At 49.5% G+C, this 13,435-nt stretch overlaps 1 protein-coding gene across 6 annotated transcripts in view; it reads right to left on the minus strand.

The window, feature by feature from the left end:
• The window catches only part of mib1 (MIB E3 ubiquitin protein ligase 1), a 43,056-nt gene that overhangs the window by 3,521 nt on the left and 26,100 nt on the right, over nt 1-13,435 (minus strand). For 2 of the 6 annotated variants that reach the window (XM_078099602.1, XM_078099601.1), the window contains exons 13-19: nt 5,070-5,202; nt 3,993-4,079; nt 3,374-3,532; nt 1,915-2,096; nt 1,022-1,211; nt 835-913; nt 646-732 (exon numbers count right to left, since the gene is read on the minus strand). In XM_078099602.1, the coding sequence (XP_077955728.1) occupies nt 646-732; nt 835-913; nt 1,022-1,211; nt 1,915-2,096; nt 3,374-3,532; nt 3,993-4,079; nt 5,070-5,202 (917 nt within the window). Of the gene's footprint in view, nt 1-585; nt 733-834; nt 914-1,021; nt 1,212-1,914; nt 2,097-3,373; nt 3,533-3,992; nt 4,080-5,069; nt 5,203-13,435 lie in introns of all 6 variants that reach the window. The other 4 variants (XM_078099600.1, XM_078099599.1, XM_078099597.1 and 1 more) reach the window with 2 other exon arrangements.

The following is a 13,435-nucleotide window of genomic DNA, read 5'->3' on the forward strand; positions in this document are numbered from 1 at the left end:
CACGGGCAATAAAACACTGTGTTCAACTTGGAGACAAGAGGACGTGAATGCAAGCAAACATAAATATATTTGCCACTACATTGATCCTTATTCATGGGTAAGCTTGATGACAGCACTTGGGTGCAACTGAGAATCGTGCTTGTGTTCTCTACAAGAACACGATAATAGTTATTTTTGACAAGAGGTCACAGAAACTAGAATAAGGAAATCAGGTTGTTTGTGTATTAGGACATTGTTATATTAATCAGCAAAACTTACTATTGAGAGTAAAAAGATTTATTATCTGACACACAAAATCCTCTCTTTTTGGAAGATCTAGCCGGGCGATTTTCAGACAAGGCAGCCTTGCACTAGTGAAGTTGGTTCAAACGTCTTGACTTGAATTTGTACATTTGTACACAAGGAGGAACAAAAAACCAAACAATGTATCAATGATGCAAACAAAATAATTAAATGCATTAGCAAAGCAGCAAAATATAAAACAGGCTTAAAGCAGTTATAAAATAACAGAAGTGGAAACGTGAAAAGAGGGAAAAAAGGAAAGTAAGGTGGAATTAAAAGGGAACGTGTGGAAGTTTCACTCACTACGGTCATCATCATCATCATCATCATCATCATCATCATCAGCGGCCTCATCCTCCATACCTTTCCCTCCACAGCACAGAACAAAGGGAGTGCGGCGCTCAACTACAGCCCGACACTGTACGCACTTCTTCATGAGGCTGGCACAGTCTGGTGAGGACAGAACACACACACACACACACACTGGTCAGACCCCCCGCACACAGCGCCTTCCTCTTCAATTCACGGAGAGATGCCGAGGTTTGGACTCACTCTCACAAGCGCACATGTGGCCACAGGGCTGGAACAACACGGCTGCCTTTTTGTCAGAGCAGACTACGCACTCCTCGATCTGCAAAGGGGAGGGGAATCAAACAAAACGCAATGAAAGCATCCGCTCCGCGGCGTCGGCTGGTGGTGTTCCCCCGCGTACGGGCGGACAGAATACTTCTGGTGGTACCTTAGTTCTGGACTGGACCTGGTCCTTGCAGATGAGACACTTCTTGACGCGGGGCGAGCAGAGGGAGCAGGTGGCGATGTGTCCGCAGGGCCCGAACAGAGTGTCTCTCTTCAGGTCCGAACACACCATGCACTCGTCCAGGGACTCGATGTTGCTGTTCTGAGACGGGCTGCGGGTCCCCACCTGGCCGCTGGAACGCCGGGAGAGGTTACGAGCACGTGAGGCGAGCAGAGGACAGCAGAAGAGGCTTTTGGTTTTTAAATAAAAACGAAATCAAAAAGATTTTTGCCGACTTTCCTTAGATGGTTCACTTTTGCTAGTCAGTATGGGGGAAAAAATATAATTGAAAAAACAAACATTTCTTTACATTCATGTTTTTCAGAAGAAAATTGTCTTCTTGTTTTCTAGACTTTTCATGTCAGTTTGATTTAACAGTTATTTTTTTATTTGGCCACATAAAAGTGAAAAGCAAACTAAATAAATAAACTAGTTCATAAAATCTAGGTCGGCTTGTCTGTTTCGATATGACCGACAAGGTCTGAAGGAAGCAAAAACAAAGTATGAGAAGTGAACCGCAGTAAAACCCCACAAATGAACAATTTCTCACACTTGAGCTTCAGACGTGCGAGTGGATCGATCCCTTTTTCACCCACCGCTCCGGCACGTCATTACATTCAGACTTCAGACCAAAGTCTCAGACTACATTCAGAGACTTTGGGCCGAAGCAACTCCCAAAAACACAAGTCAGTTTCCGTGTAGCTGCGTGGCCGACTGGCTTCATATTTAACTGACGGACCTGAGATTTGTATTGATCTTCCCAGCCAACCCCCCGGAAAGAAATCAAAATAGTGTATTTCCGAAAATGTCAAACGTTCCCTTGAAGCGATGTTTACCTGCTTTTCTCTTTGTGGCACTTGGCCAGAGCCTTGCAGAGGCTGGGGTCTGGACACAGGTCCAGAGGGGACTGGCCCTTCTTGTTACGGATGGTCAGGTCCGCTCCGTTAGCTGCCAGGAAGCAGGCGATGGATGCTGCACTCTTCTTCTCTGCCCCCTGGGTGCCCAAGCCCATGATTAACTGCAGGGAGCCAGACAGACACGCACAAAAACAGATAGATCAGAAGTGCATCGGGCACTTTGGACATGAAACATTGTTTTTCGGCTTGAAATCCGGCGGGACCGTTGTCTTTTGTCTTCCTCACGCGTCGGCATTGCCGTAAAGACAAAGGAGGGAGCAGGCAGACCTGATTGGGAGATTATTAAGATGACTTTAGAGTTAAATTCAGATGGAACATGCCGAAATCGTCATTAATTAGCCTATCAAAAGGCATTCATTAAGATGGCTGTCAGGAGTCGGAGAGGCGTTGGAGCCACCGGGCCGGTTGATTCAATTTTCATCTTCAAGCTGGAGAAAGCTATGGGAGAGTGACCCAACTGCACATATCTCAATTAGGCCTGCTGTCTGTCTCCTCCGCTGCTCCGCGCGGGGAACCATGGCAGGACAGAAGCAGGATCGAATGGGGAGTGGCAGGCGAGTCTGAAGCCGCGGCTCGGCCCCGTAGCCTCAAACAGCCTGCAAGCCCCTGCAGGGATTAGGGATGTGGTGTTAACATGGAGACGGTTCACGTCTGACACGGCCTCCACAGAGGGAAGAACTCTTTCAGGCTTGGGGGCCTGAAACGGCTTATTTCTGCAGACTTCAGAATCTCAGATGGTTCGGAGATCGATTAGTGTTAGTAAACTAGAATCGGGACCCTGCTCCCGAAGTCAAATTAAAAAGAAAAAACATGTCATGTGTTTAGTCTTTTTTTTCCCCCAGAAGAGTTATTGCAAAACTACTAAAACCAAAGTGGCTGTTGGTCAAGGTGGGTTGCGCTCCCATTAAATCATAATCCCATTGAAGTGAAAATGTTTGCGTGTTCCTCTGCCCTGAAATACACCGGTGACTCGTGGTGTTTCCAGGTGTTTTATGCTGGGTAATAACCGGACCCTCAAATGGACAAAGGAAAAGGGTATAGAAGCCTTTTCGAATAGAAAATAAATTGAACCAGTTTTTAAACTTTAAATGGAGCCTTTTAAAAAAGGAAGCACTAAAGCCATGGCAGGTAATCTAAAGTTCTTACAACACACTGCATTCTCGCGTGTACCTGCAAACACACCCGGGAGTCACACCGGCCGATTGGATAATGAGGTGCCATAATTCCTCATGAACACAATCGGACTCCAGGGTTTTCAGTTTGCGGTTTCATTTTACTTTAATGCCACGATACCTTACGATACCTTCAGGGATCTCGACCCGAGCAGACGCATGTGATCCAGGAGGAACAATGAGGTTAATAATGTATGTATACGCACTGTGTTCTTGGAGGGTTCCCAGGGCTCCACTTTGCTGACGTCCTGCATATCTTGGAGTTGCCGCAGTTGGGACAGTGTGTGGTGACGCAGTGCCTCGTGGAGCGGCGTGTCCCCGTCCTTGTCCTGCACGTCGAGCTTGGCCTCCGCCCGCACCAGCAGCTGTTAAGAGAAACGCCCCAAATAAAAGCCTCACACAAGCAGTAGGACGGAAACTCTGGAAAGAAATGTGACACAGTTATGAAAGCCCCTCAGTGCTCATCCTTTAAGGTTTCTGCAGGCAGTGAACTCCCCAATTATGGAGTGCATTTTTTCTTGAGTCCACAAGATGGCAACGTGGCAATCTCAATCCAATACCACAGCGAAGGACTCTCTGAGACACGGCCTCAGTGAGCCCCCCCCCCCCCCCCCCACCACCCCCCCACATGGCATTATCTGAAGCAGGAGCACATGCAGCGGCAGGATGTCCACCGGTCTGAATTAAATATGGGCCTGCACTGGGGTTGTTCTACTCCCTCTGGTGTATAATACAGAATGAGAAACAGATAGAGAGATACTCGAAACTAGAAAATGGGAGTAGGGGACCAATAAAAGGATAGAAACATAAGAAGGGCCCACTAACCCGGACTATCTGGGTGTGTTGACGCTCCACTGCCAGGTGCAATGCAGTCTGCTGGTTGACGTTCTGGATGTCCAGGTTGGCATTGCCCTTGAAGTGAGGGGTCGGGGGGGAAAACACACAGTTAACACACATGTGTGACTGAACTGTGATACAATAAACGGGAACAATTGAAAAAACAGTTGTTTGTTGTAGTTGCACATGAAAGAAACAAACATTCCGGCTTCATGTGCCACGGCAGAACCTTCCCTCCTTCCTTCAACCCCGCCGACCAACAAAGTGTCACCTGGAGGTTTGGGGGGAAAAAAAGCATCCTGCAATAACGCCATATGTGATTGTCACTTCCAATTGCGAACACCTCGGCTGAATAGATGTGCAGGGAAGATGAGCATTGTGATCAGGCGGTATGTGAAATCCCCAAGTAATAAGACTGGCTTTTCTGGCAGGCTGGGGATCTGCAGTGCACCTTGTAGTGTGGTGCAATAACTGAATAGAAAGCTGAGCCATCACTGCAAAAACCAGCACATTGCAGAGGCTCGAAAGAAAGGCCGTCCCCGCTGGAAGGTAGCATGCGCAGCGGGCGTTCATGCGTTGGAATGTTGCAGCAGCATCGCTGCTTTGCACCATATCCAAATTAACCCAGTTCCTGCGTCGGTCAGGTGACTTCTGCTGTAAACTCTTGTATGTGTGAGAGAGAGAGAGAGAGAAAGAGAGAGAGTAAAAATGTTCTGATGGGAAAAGAGCATGAACCTGTGATTGCAAGGAGGAGGAGGATATTAGGGCCCGAAAGCACTAAAAAAAAATACCCTCGGAGGCTCTGTAGCGTATGGATTCAATAAAAAAAAGAGAGAAAAAAAGGCACTTATAGCGGCTTCAACTGGTCTACAGCTGGCTGGCTGCAGGGAGAGCAGGGGAATGGCTCTTAATGGTCTGTGGGCGGGGAAAGACAGAAGTTCGGGCTGAGCTGATACAGCTATGCTCCCGGCTTGTTACTGTAAACAAAAGGGGGGGGGGGGGGCCCTCTCAACGATTTGTTGTTGCCGTTAAGCATGCATTCAAATCGGTTATTTGTGTCGTTACCTGGTGCACCAACAGCTCAGCCACCTCCACGTGGTTGTTGAGGGCAGCCAGGTGCAGTGCGGTGTAGCCGTCGTCCTTCTTCTCGTCCACGATCCAAGGCCTCGGCAGTTTGGATAGGAGCACGCGCATGGCACTGCACAGAGGGGGGGGGGGGGGGGGGGCGCGTGGAGAACAACAAGCGAGTGTTTTGAGTGTCCTGAGCCCACGAAGCGCCACAGAAAAAAAGAGGCCAAGAAGGCACAGAAAAGATAATGGATGTTTTAGGAGGTAAACTGCTCAAACGCATGTACGTGTGACTGAGTGTATGGTGCACCGTGTCGTAGCCGGGGGCCAGACACGGGCTGCTGGGAGCAAAACACATGGCAGTGTGTGTACTGCTGATACGCGGCATACTGCACACACTCGTACAGCAGAGCATATCCCATTTTCACACACGGGGATGAGAATACTAAATCAAGTTAGGGAGGAGGTGCTTTCCAAAGCACGGTGTTATTTACATGGAGCTTTGAGCGATACTACACAACTGTGTGTTATTTCTGAGTACCTGTCCCGATCATCTCGTCGGGTAAAGAGGGGAACCCACTTCCCGCCCTGACGACACGCAGGAAGCTCCCTATTATTGGGAGGTGAATTAATTACGCAACATTTAGCTGCACTCACTCAGATCTCCTCATGGGGAACAAACAGACAAGGTGTGAACGGGGGGGAGGGTGGGGGGGGGTCCATTGTTTGAGCACTGCTGTGGTGAAAGCAGCCAGTCACTTCTGTGCCATCCAAGGTCGTTTAGAGGGCGTGTGCCACGGCGAGAAGTGACTGCAAAGGCAACTGTGCGGGAGGAAGACTGAGAGGGAATCACAGCGGGGAGGAGGGGGAGGCCGACTGCCACGTCCGCTTCGTCATTGCAAAAGAGAGACTCCTGGTGCACTGGCGAAAAGACACGCACGCCTCCGTTCCTTATCAGATCAGGAGAGAAAAAAATTCATGCAATTTGTCTTAAGCTGTAAGAATGTTATTGGAAGTAAATAACTGAAAGTCAGCAACCTTCCTCCATCCTTGGTTTAGTGTTTGACAAAACCATTATCACCCCTGACCTCTACCTCGCTTCCTTCTCTTCTTGCTTTAGCCCCCGGCGCACATCCAGGCATATGCTGCACGAGAAAAATGAAATGAGACGCATCCGTAATGTAGCGTGCGGCAAGTTCATCAATCGAGGATATGTGATGTCAAACAAAAGCCTCTTCAATTACAGCAAGCGCCACGGAATATAAAAGAAGACACGTGGAAGCCGTGACCCTGAACCCTACTCGCATCGTGTCCTTAGTGACGGTACACAATGTACCTTCAAAGAGCATTAAAGCTGCAACACTTGAGGGAACACTTCCGACCTCGATTAACCCTGAATAATCATGCAGGGCATTTCTTTGAACTGCGACAAAAGGCGGCCGGAAACCCCCCCCTCCCCGCCCCCCCCCCCCCCATGCGAGCACAGGGGTGGTTGCATGCAGGAAGGTAGACGGGTTTTAAACCGTGGAGGAAATGGGCTCAGGCACAGAGGGGGTGGAGGCCACAGCCCACGCGATCAATAAAAAAGCTGCACGCCATCGAGGGGTGGGGGGGGGCAATGCAAACCAAGGATGGCCGGTCCCCCTGCGGGTTTCTGCTAAGCCTACATCTCGTCCCCCTCCTTGTGGAGCAATGAAAGAGAGCATCATCAGCACACCCTCTTGAGGAAGCAGAGGGGAGGAGGAGGTGTGTGTGTGTGTGTGGGGGGGGGGGGGGGGGGGGGGGGGGGAGGAGTCAGCACCTCTGTACGGACAGAGATCCGGGGCTGGTGTACTGCTGCAGCGATGAACAGCTCAGCTCAGCACACTGATTCCCCCCCCCCCCCCCTCTTCTCTCTCTCTCTCGCTCTCCCTCCATTGCACGGAGGCTTACACACACACACGCACACACACACGCAAGCACACACACACGCACGCACACCTGCATTGCTTGCAGCCATCTTCAATCACTTAATGCAGCGAAGCACTGCTTAAATGAGATCGCAACCGCACCCATTCTGCCTAATCTCACATTCAATGTGTGTCGCCTTTGTTACAGAGGGTTGTTTGCTTGCATACTGTAGATTTTGCATCTCGGGGGAAGGGGGGGGGGGGGGCGATGACAATACTTGTACTGAGTAATTTCATTCACAGCATTCCCACTGGGTATGAGTTGAGACTTAAACAAGCAGATTATTCAAGAAAGGATTCTTGCCTGTAGCGAAGACATAAAACTCCTTCCCAGTGGTTAAACATCCCTCTTGCAGCTTTATTTCAAGTATCACTGATAGACATTACTGGAATGCAGTTCTCTTTTCTTTTTTTCCCCTTTACAACAGTTTCCATCAGGATCAAGGGCAATTGTCCCACATGGAGCCTTTGTTCTTTCTTCCTTCTATTGGTGCAATGTTTAACATTTGTGCGTTGTGGATTGGCTGGAAAACTCTCCTATATGTCGAACGACTAGCCAATAAATGCACGCCTGCAACACTATACGGGCAGACCGGCGCCTTCTAGTGACAGAAGCAGGCACTCGAGTGCTGCGCAGGTGTTTGCTGGTGTGGGGAGCCCAATAGAAGCCTCGATTGACAGGCTCTCTGCCACGCTGGGCAAAATGGGAGGACATTAATATTAATGTCCCATACTGGTGCTGCTGCATTGCAGTTCAGCTATTTGCTGTAAAGGCAGAAAAAACATTGAGTGAATTAAGAACCAGGAGGTACATCCTGGTCGTTGTTTTAATCCCTCGGGTAAGCGATGCTAACAGCGGCCGAGGGGTTATGGGAGAAGCTGCACCCCCCCCCCCAACCTCAATGTTGGCTGTAAAGTGTTGGGGGGGGGGGGCACAAAGAGAGAGAGCGACTTGACCCGACCCGGGTCGTCTGCTACTGAGAAGGACGCCGATATCTACAGCAAAGGACCTGAACTTTAAAACAAACGCGACTGAGCAAGTGGGGGGGGGGAGGGGGGAGGGCGCGTGATGGAACTGGGTCACCCTGTGAGCCATCTCAAGGGTCCCTCAGGAGAGCCACACCGGGGGCCTGTTGTCTTTGACCACGACGCTCTCCCACACACTTGGCTGTGTGTGCTGCCCTTTGTCACTGTATGAAAGACAGCAGAAGTGTGTGTATGTGGGAGGGGGGCGAGGGGGGGGGGTTGCAGGGGTCGACAGGTCCCTTCTGCCCCCCCCCCCCCCCCCCCTCGCCTGGCTGACAGCCATCTGCGTGTGGTGGTCAGCCGGCGTTATTAACGTAACAGGAAGTGAGAGTCGGAGGACAGTGAGTCCGGTACGACGGGGCAAAGCGGGAACAGTCAACATCCAGCCTGGAGATTAATGGCTGCGCACAAACATATGGTTACTCCGACGTGGAGACGTGTTTGGCATGCCGCCATCCATTAACGAAGGCGGCTTCCAGCGCGAGAAAAGAGACTCTGCGTCGGCGATGAGCTGCCAAAAGGGGCCACATGTGTAAAATAGAATGCTTTGCAAAAAACTAAAAGTGATCAAGAGGCCGAATGGTCGCAAATATCAAGTTAATGCTCGACCGTAACTCAAGAAACTAAACTCAAGGTCCACTTATTAACTTAGTTATTAGAAGGATAGAATGATCAATGCCTCTCTTTGAGTATTTGATACAGTTTTGGGGAAAGAACGCTGGCGAGTGTGAGCCTCCAGTTGAAACGATCTAAACACAAATGGCTTTCGATGCCTTACATTTATCTTCACACTCAATCCTTCTCAGCGAGCCGCAGCGCTCGGCGAGGTCCGTCCACACGTTCCTTTCTCGCTGAGACAACCTCAGAGGATACACGACGCGTCAGCTCATCCGAGACAGGATCAATACATTCAGGCCCTTTGAAATAGTGAACCCCTGCATCCAACAAATCATTCATGAATGCAACACACAAACTCTAAACGGAGCCCCCCCCCCATCATTCCCACTCTGGCAGGGAGGCGCTCTTCATCATCATGTGTGAAGGGTTTGGGAGCCACACAGCCCTTAAGTCGGTGGCAGCAGGGAGGGATGGAGGCGTAAAATCGGTATGATTCTACTGATCTTAGAAGACTTTTAATAGGCATGAAACTCCCAGTTCCACAACCGTCTCTAAACGACACCACAGACATTTAACATGACAAACACCCAAACGAACGTAGCTGGTAGGTTCACAGAGCCCATCTCGGGGTGGCCGGCGTGACTCCCAGTTGACCTTGTCGCCGCCGCCGCGCTTTGGGAGAAGTAAACAAACAGAAAGCGTCCCGGGCCAACAATGCAGCAGAGAGCCGAGGACGAGGAGCCAGCCGGCTCGGCTCAGTGTGAAGAAAAGGGAAGAAGGAAAAAAAAAAAAAAAAGAGGGGGGAGGCTTTCATTAAAATGCCGTGAAGGGAATAATTCCCCCTACAATGTGACCTTCCTCTGCCTGCCTGTACCTGAGGCCCCTGAGTGAGCACGCTTTTATTAAGGACTATTTGCATAAAGTGGGAAGGGAGAAGACGGGCATGAGGTGCATTTCTATCACGTTTCGGTTATCGCTCGGGCTGCTCGCCTGGGCCTTGAAGACACCAGGTGCATTTCCAAACGTCTCAGGTGTAGTTGTCTGTCTATTTGGGAAGTATGTGGGGGCCCATAAAGGCTAAGATTTAATCAGCCCTAAATTACCTGGTATTATGGGTATCCTGATTCATGGCATTTTATGAAGATGGGGGCAGCAAGACGGGCAGAGAAGCCCAATGGCGCCTTAATGTCCCATTGGTTCGAGATGACCCAATTATCTTTCCGTGATACTCTTCCTTTGCACTTTATTCTCCTCAACACCTTGAAAATGCCTCATTCTCATTCCTGCACCGGCCTTAATAGTCATAACACACATCCTTTTACACAAAAAGCCGGAACTAACATAAAAATATAAAACAGGGACATTTTAAAATAAAGAGAGACCTAAATCATGCGCACTATATCGCTCAAAAGCATCATTGCCTATAAAACAACCACGAAGTTACCGAGCATCACTTTTCACACAGACAGCTATCGTAACGTAATATGAATAATGTGCATTCATATGTAGAACTTTGCCAGGAGGGCGATCAACCTGATGTATGAAAACGACGCGCAAGCAGTTGACACCAAAACTGAATTTGGTAAAAAAAAAAAAGCGATTTGAGCGCTTGACGTGGGACAAAGTGAACAAACCGAGGCGGAGGAAATGAAAGTTGTAGCTCAAATGACTCATCAGCTAAAGACGGAGGCACTCGGGTGTGTTGTCACCACAGCGGCCACACTCAGTGGCCTCTTGTTGCTGTCACAACTACCGGCGCCCCCCCCCCTCCCAACCAGCTGCTAACAGAGCAGAGAGAGACATCTGTAACTCACGTTCTCGCTCCCTTTTCTACAAACCGTATCACAGAATTTAGGATCAGGAAAGCAAAAGCTAATTTCCGTCATCCACACCTATGCACTTTTAACAGACCAATATATCCCGCATACTGTTAGACTTAATGCATGTTTTTTTTCATATGTTGCTGCTTCAGCAAAAACGTCCTTGCCCCACTTTGTGATGCCACGATACGTAATGTGATTCTAACATCTCAGGTTTTTAGCCACAAGCTCACCCACTGAGCAGAATCTGAATATCTTCTCATCTACAACCGTTTCATATCTGTCCGACTATGACGGAGATACTGCAAGTTTTGTGATTGTGAAGTTCGCTTTTCAGAAACAAAAAACCTGCCTGGTGAAATGAAAATGAAATGTCACGTGCTGCACTGGACAGCCGGGTACTAAGCAGTAAACAGAGCGGCGGGGGGGGGGGGGGGCCTCTGCGGGCAGGCGGTCCGAGACGCCTCCGTGATCTACAGTCGCACTGCAAGTCCGCCGCTTTAAACCCCCCCCTCACTCCCACCTCTCTGTCCCCCACATTACACACTCCCCCCTGAAACACTCATTTCTGTAAGCTGTTCACAAACTCACCATCATGTTCTCATACATTCTCTCCAACTAATTGGCACAACAGACCTAAAGTGACACAAATACGTCCCGCCGAATAGTGTGAATTCTCCGACAGTGGAGGCAGACGGAGCGCTTTGGTAATAAAAATCTATTGTTTGCAAGGGGGAACGAATAGGGATCAAAGGGCCCCAGTATCAGCCACTGGCTCCCCCGGGCATCGAGACATCACGCCATCCGCCCCAGAGCACCACGCGAGATGTCCAACAGCCAACCTGATACGGGTGGGGGAATGGACCTTTAAATGAATGCACTATTGATTACGCCGGTTACACCGGCTCCACGGAAACCAACATGTATTCCACACGGGTCCAACGCTCTATAGATTGTGCTATGAAAGTTTTCTCCAGCAATTTCACACGTTGGCGACTGTGTACTAATGTTCTTTTGCTATTCAAATCGGACAACCGCAGCGAACCAAAGACCCTGATCCTCCCTGACCTGTCATGCTGCATCCACCAACGACGGGGTCCGGACTGGGTTACCAAGGTAACGTGGTCTGCATTATTCAACGGCTAAGCTCGGTGTAGCGGCAGCTTGAATGTGGCCCTCGGAGCGTGAAGTAGACATCTCTAATTAATGTGCTTAATCAATACCTACGTGTGTTATCCATATTATACAAAGAGCATCTCTATGAAGAGGGTACTTTAAATACATAACGATAATCAATCACACTGAATGACCAGCCAGATACAAATATACTCAGATGTTTCCGCTCTACTGCGAGGGCGTCTCACACGACTAAGAAATATGCAGAATGCTTTTCATTGTTCCATAAAAACCACAAAGCAAAGTGCCATCGCGTGTGTTAAAGTACCATCAAACACAAAAACAAATGATATTACTTATTCTAATACATCGAGCAAATAGATCAACTACATTTGTTTTTCAATGGGAGGGAGGGAATCGTGAAGGTGCCTGACAGCTGTGCTGTGGAAGTAGATCACCTTGCTCTGTCATATTTATTACCCGCATTGCTGAGGCACTTTAAGTGCCACAAATAAATCCTGCTCTTTCCAGGTTTGGCAAGTGGGCAAAAAAAGAAGAGAAAAGAAGCATATTGTCAGGGGTTACAGCGGCTTGACAATGCAAGCTTTTCTCTTTGAATGCTAGAGTCACTTTCCCAAAAGCCCTTTATGTCCTTGAGTCCCTTCAGAAAGAGACATATTCCTTCCCCGTCCCTCCCTCCCTTGATCCCTTGTTTCCTCTCTTTCCCCTCAATCCATCCTTCCTTTCCTCCCTCCCTCCCTCCGCTACCCTCGCCCCCTCCCTCCCCCAACATGTGCTATAGCAACATTGCAGTCAGGACTCGATGTTTCAGCATGCCACAGGACAGACGGAGCATTACAGCGCGGCTCAGCTTATCTATTGGCTCAGAGCCACCGTTGGCCCGGCCCTTCGGAGGAAGTGTGGCTGTTGTGATTGGTCACGGGGGGATTGGGGGGCTTGTATCGGCTTGTCCTCTGGCTGGTCTCTTGGACTGGTCCCAGTTTATACAGAGGTTGACACTGGGAGGGCATCTGGGATTGGGCAACTTTTCAATCGCAGCCGCAGCTCTCCAGTGTTACGGGCAAACGCTCTTCTGCGAGTCGCTTCACTCGAATGAGCCGCAGCAACATTACGCAGAGTCTGATTGAAGAACTGGAGATAATAACGGATAATATTGAGGAGACATGTGTAATTGCAAAAAAGGAAATCACCAGAATCAGTCTCTCCAGACTACAGAGAGGAGGTTGTGATTATAGACCGACACAAGGATTTGACCTCCACCAACTCACCGAGTGCACTTCGCTGGACTCCAGAGGTCACCCGGGCATTTCTCTGGTCGATTATCTTAAAATGGCCAAAGGGAATTACCATACATCACTCTGGAAATGGGGATGACCGTAGAGACGGCAGATGAACACACAAACACTAACAGCCGAACCACTTCAGCTTCACCGTGTAAAGTCGTACTATTCTACCACCACGTATTCAGTGAGTGAATGTGTGTGTGTGCGCATAAGAGCATATGGTGACAAAGAAGGACTCATGCGTAGCTCCCACACCTACACCGTCACCTCTCTTTATTTCTCCGGAGGAGGGTGGGGGGGGTTGTTGGCTGGTCCATCTGCCTCTCCTCACGTGTATCAACACAACCACAAAAACACCATTGTCCCCCGGCGCAACTATGCAAACGGCGAGCACGCACGCACGCACGCAGCTACTCGAGTGGCCGAGCTGCCACATAAACCCGAGCGGTGTTTTTACGGGGCCGTAAGCGTTTGCCTCAGAGAGCGCAGCCCGGGGCACGCGGCTGCGCTGCTGCAGTGCGCGAGTGTTT

This window comes from Gasterosteus aculeatus, chromosome 3 (genome assembly GCF_964276395.1).
Source record: "Gasterosteus aculeatus chromosome 3, fGasAcu3.hap1.1, whole genome shotgun sequence".
Lineage (NCBI taxonomy): Eukaryota > Metazoa > Chordata > Actinopteri > Perciformes > Gasterosteidae > Gasterosteus > Gasterosteus aculeatus.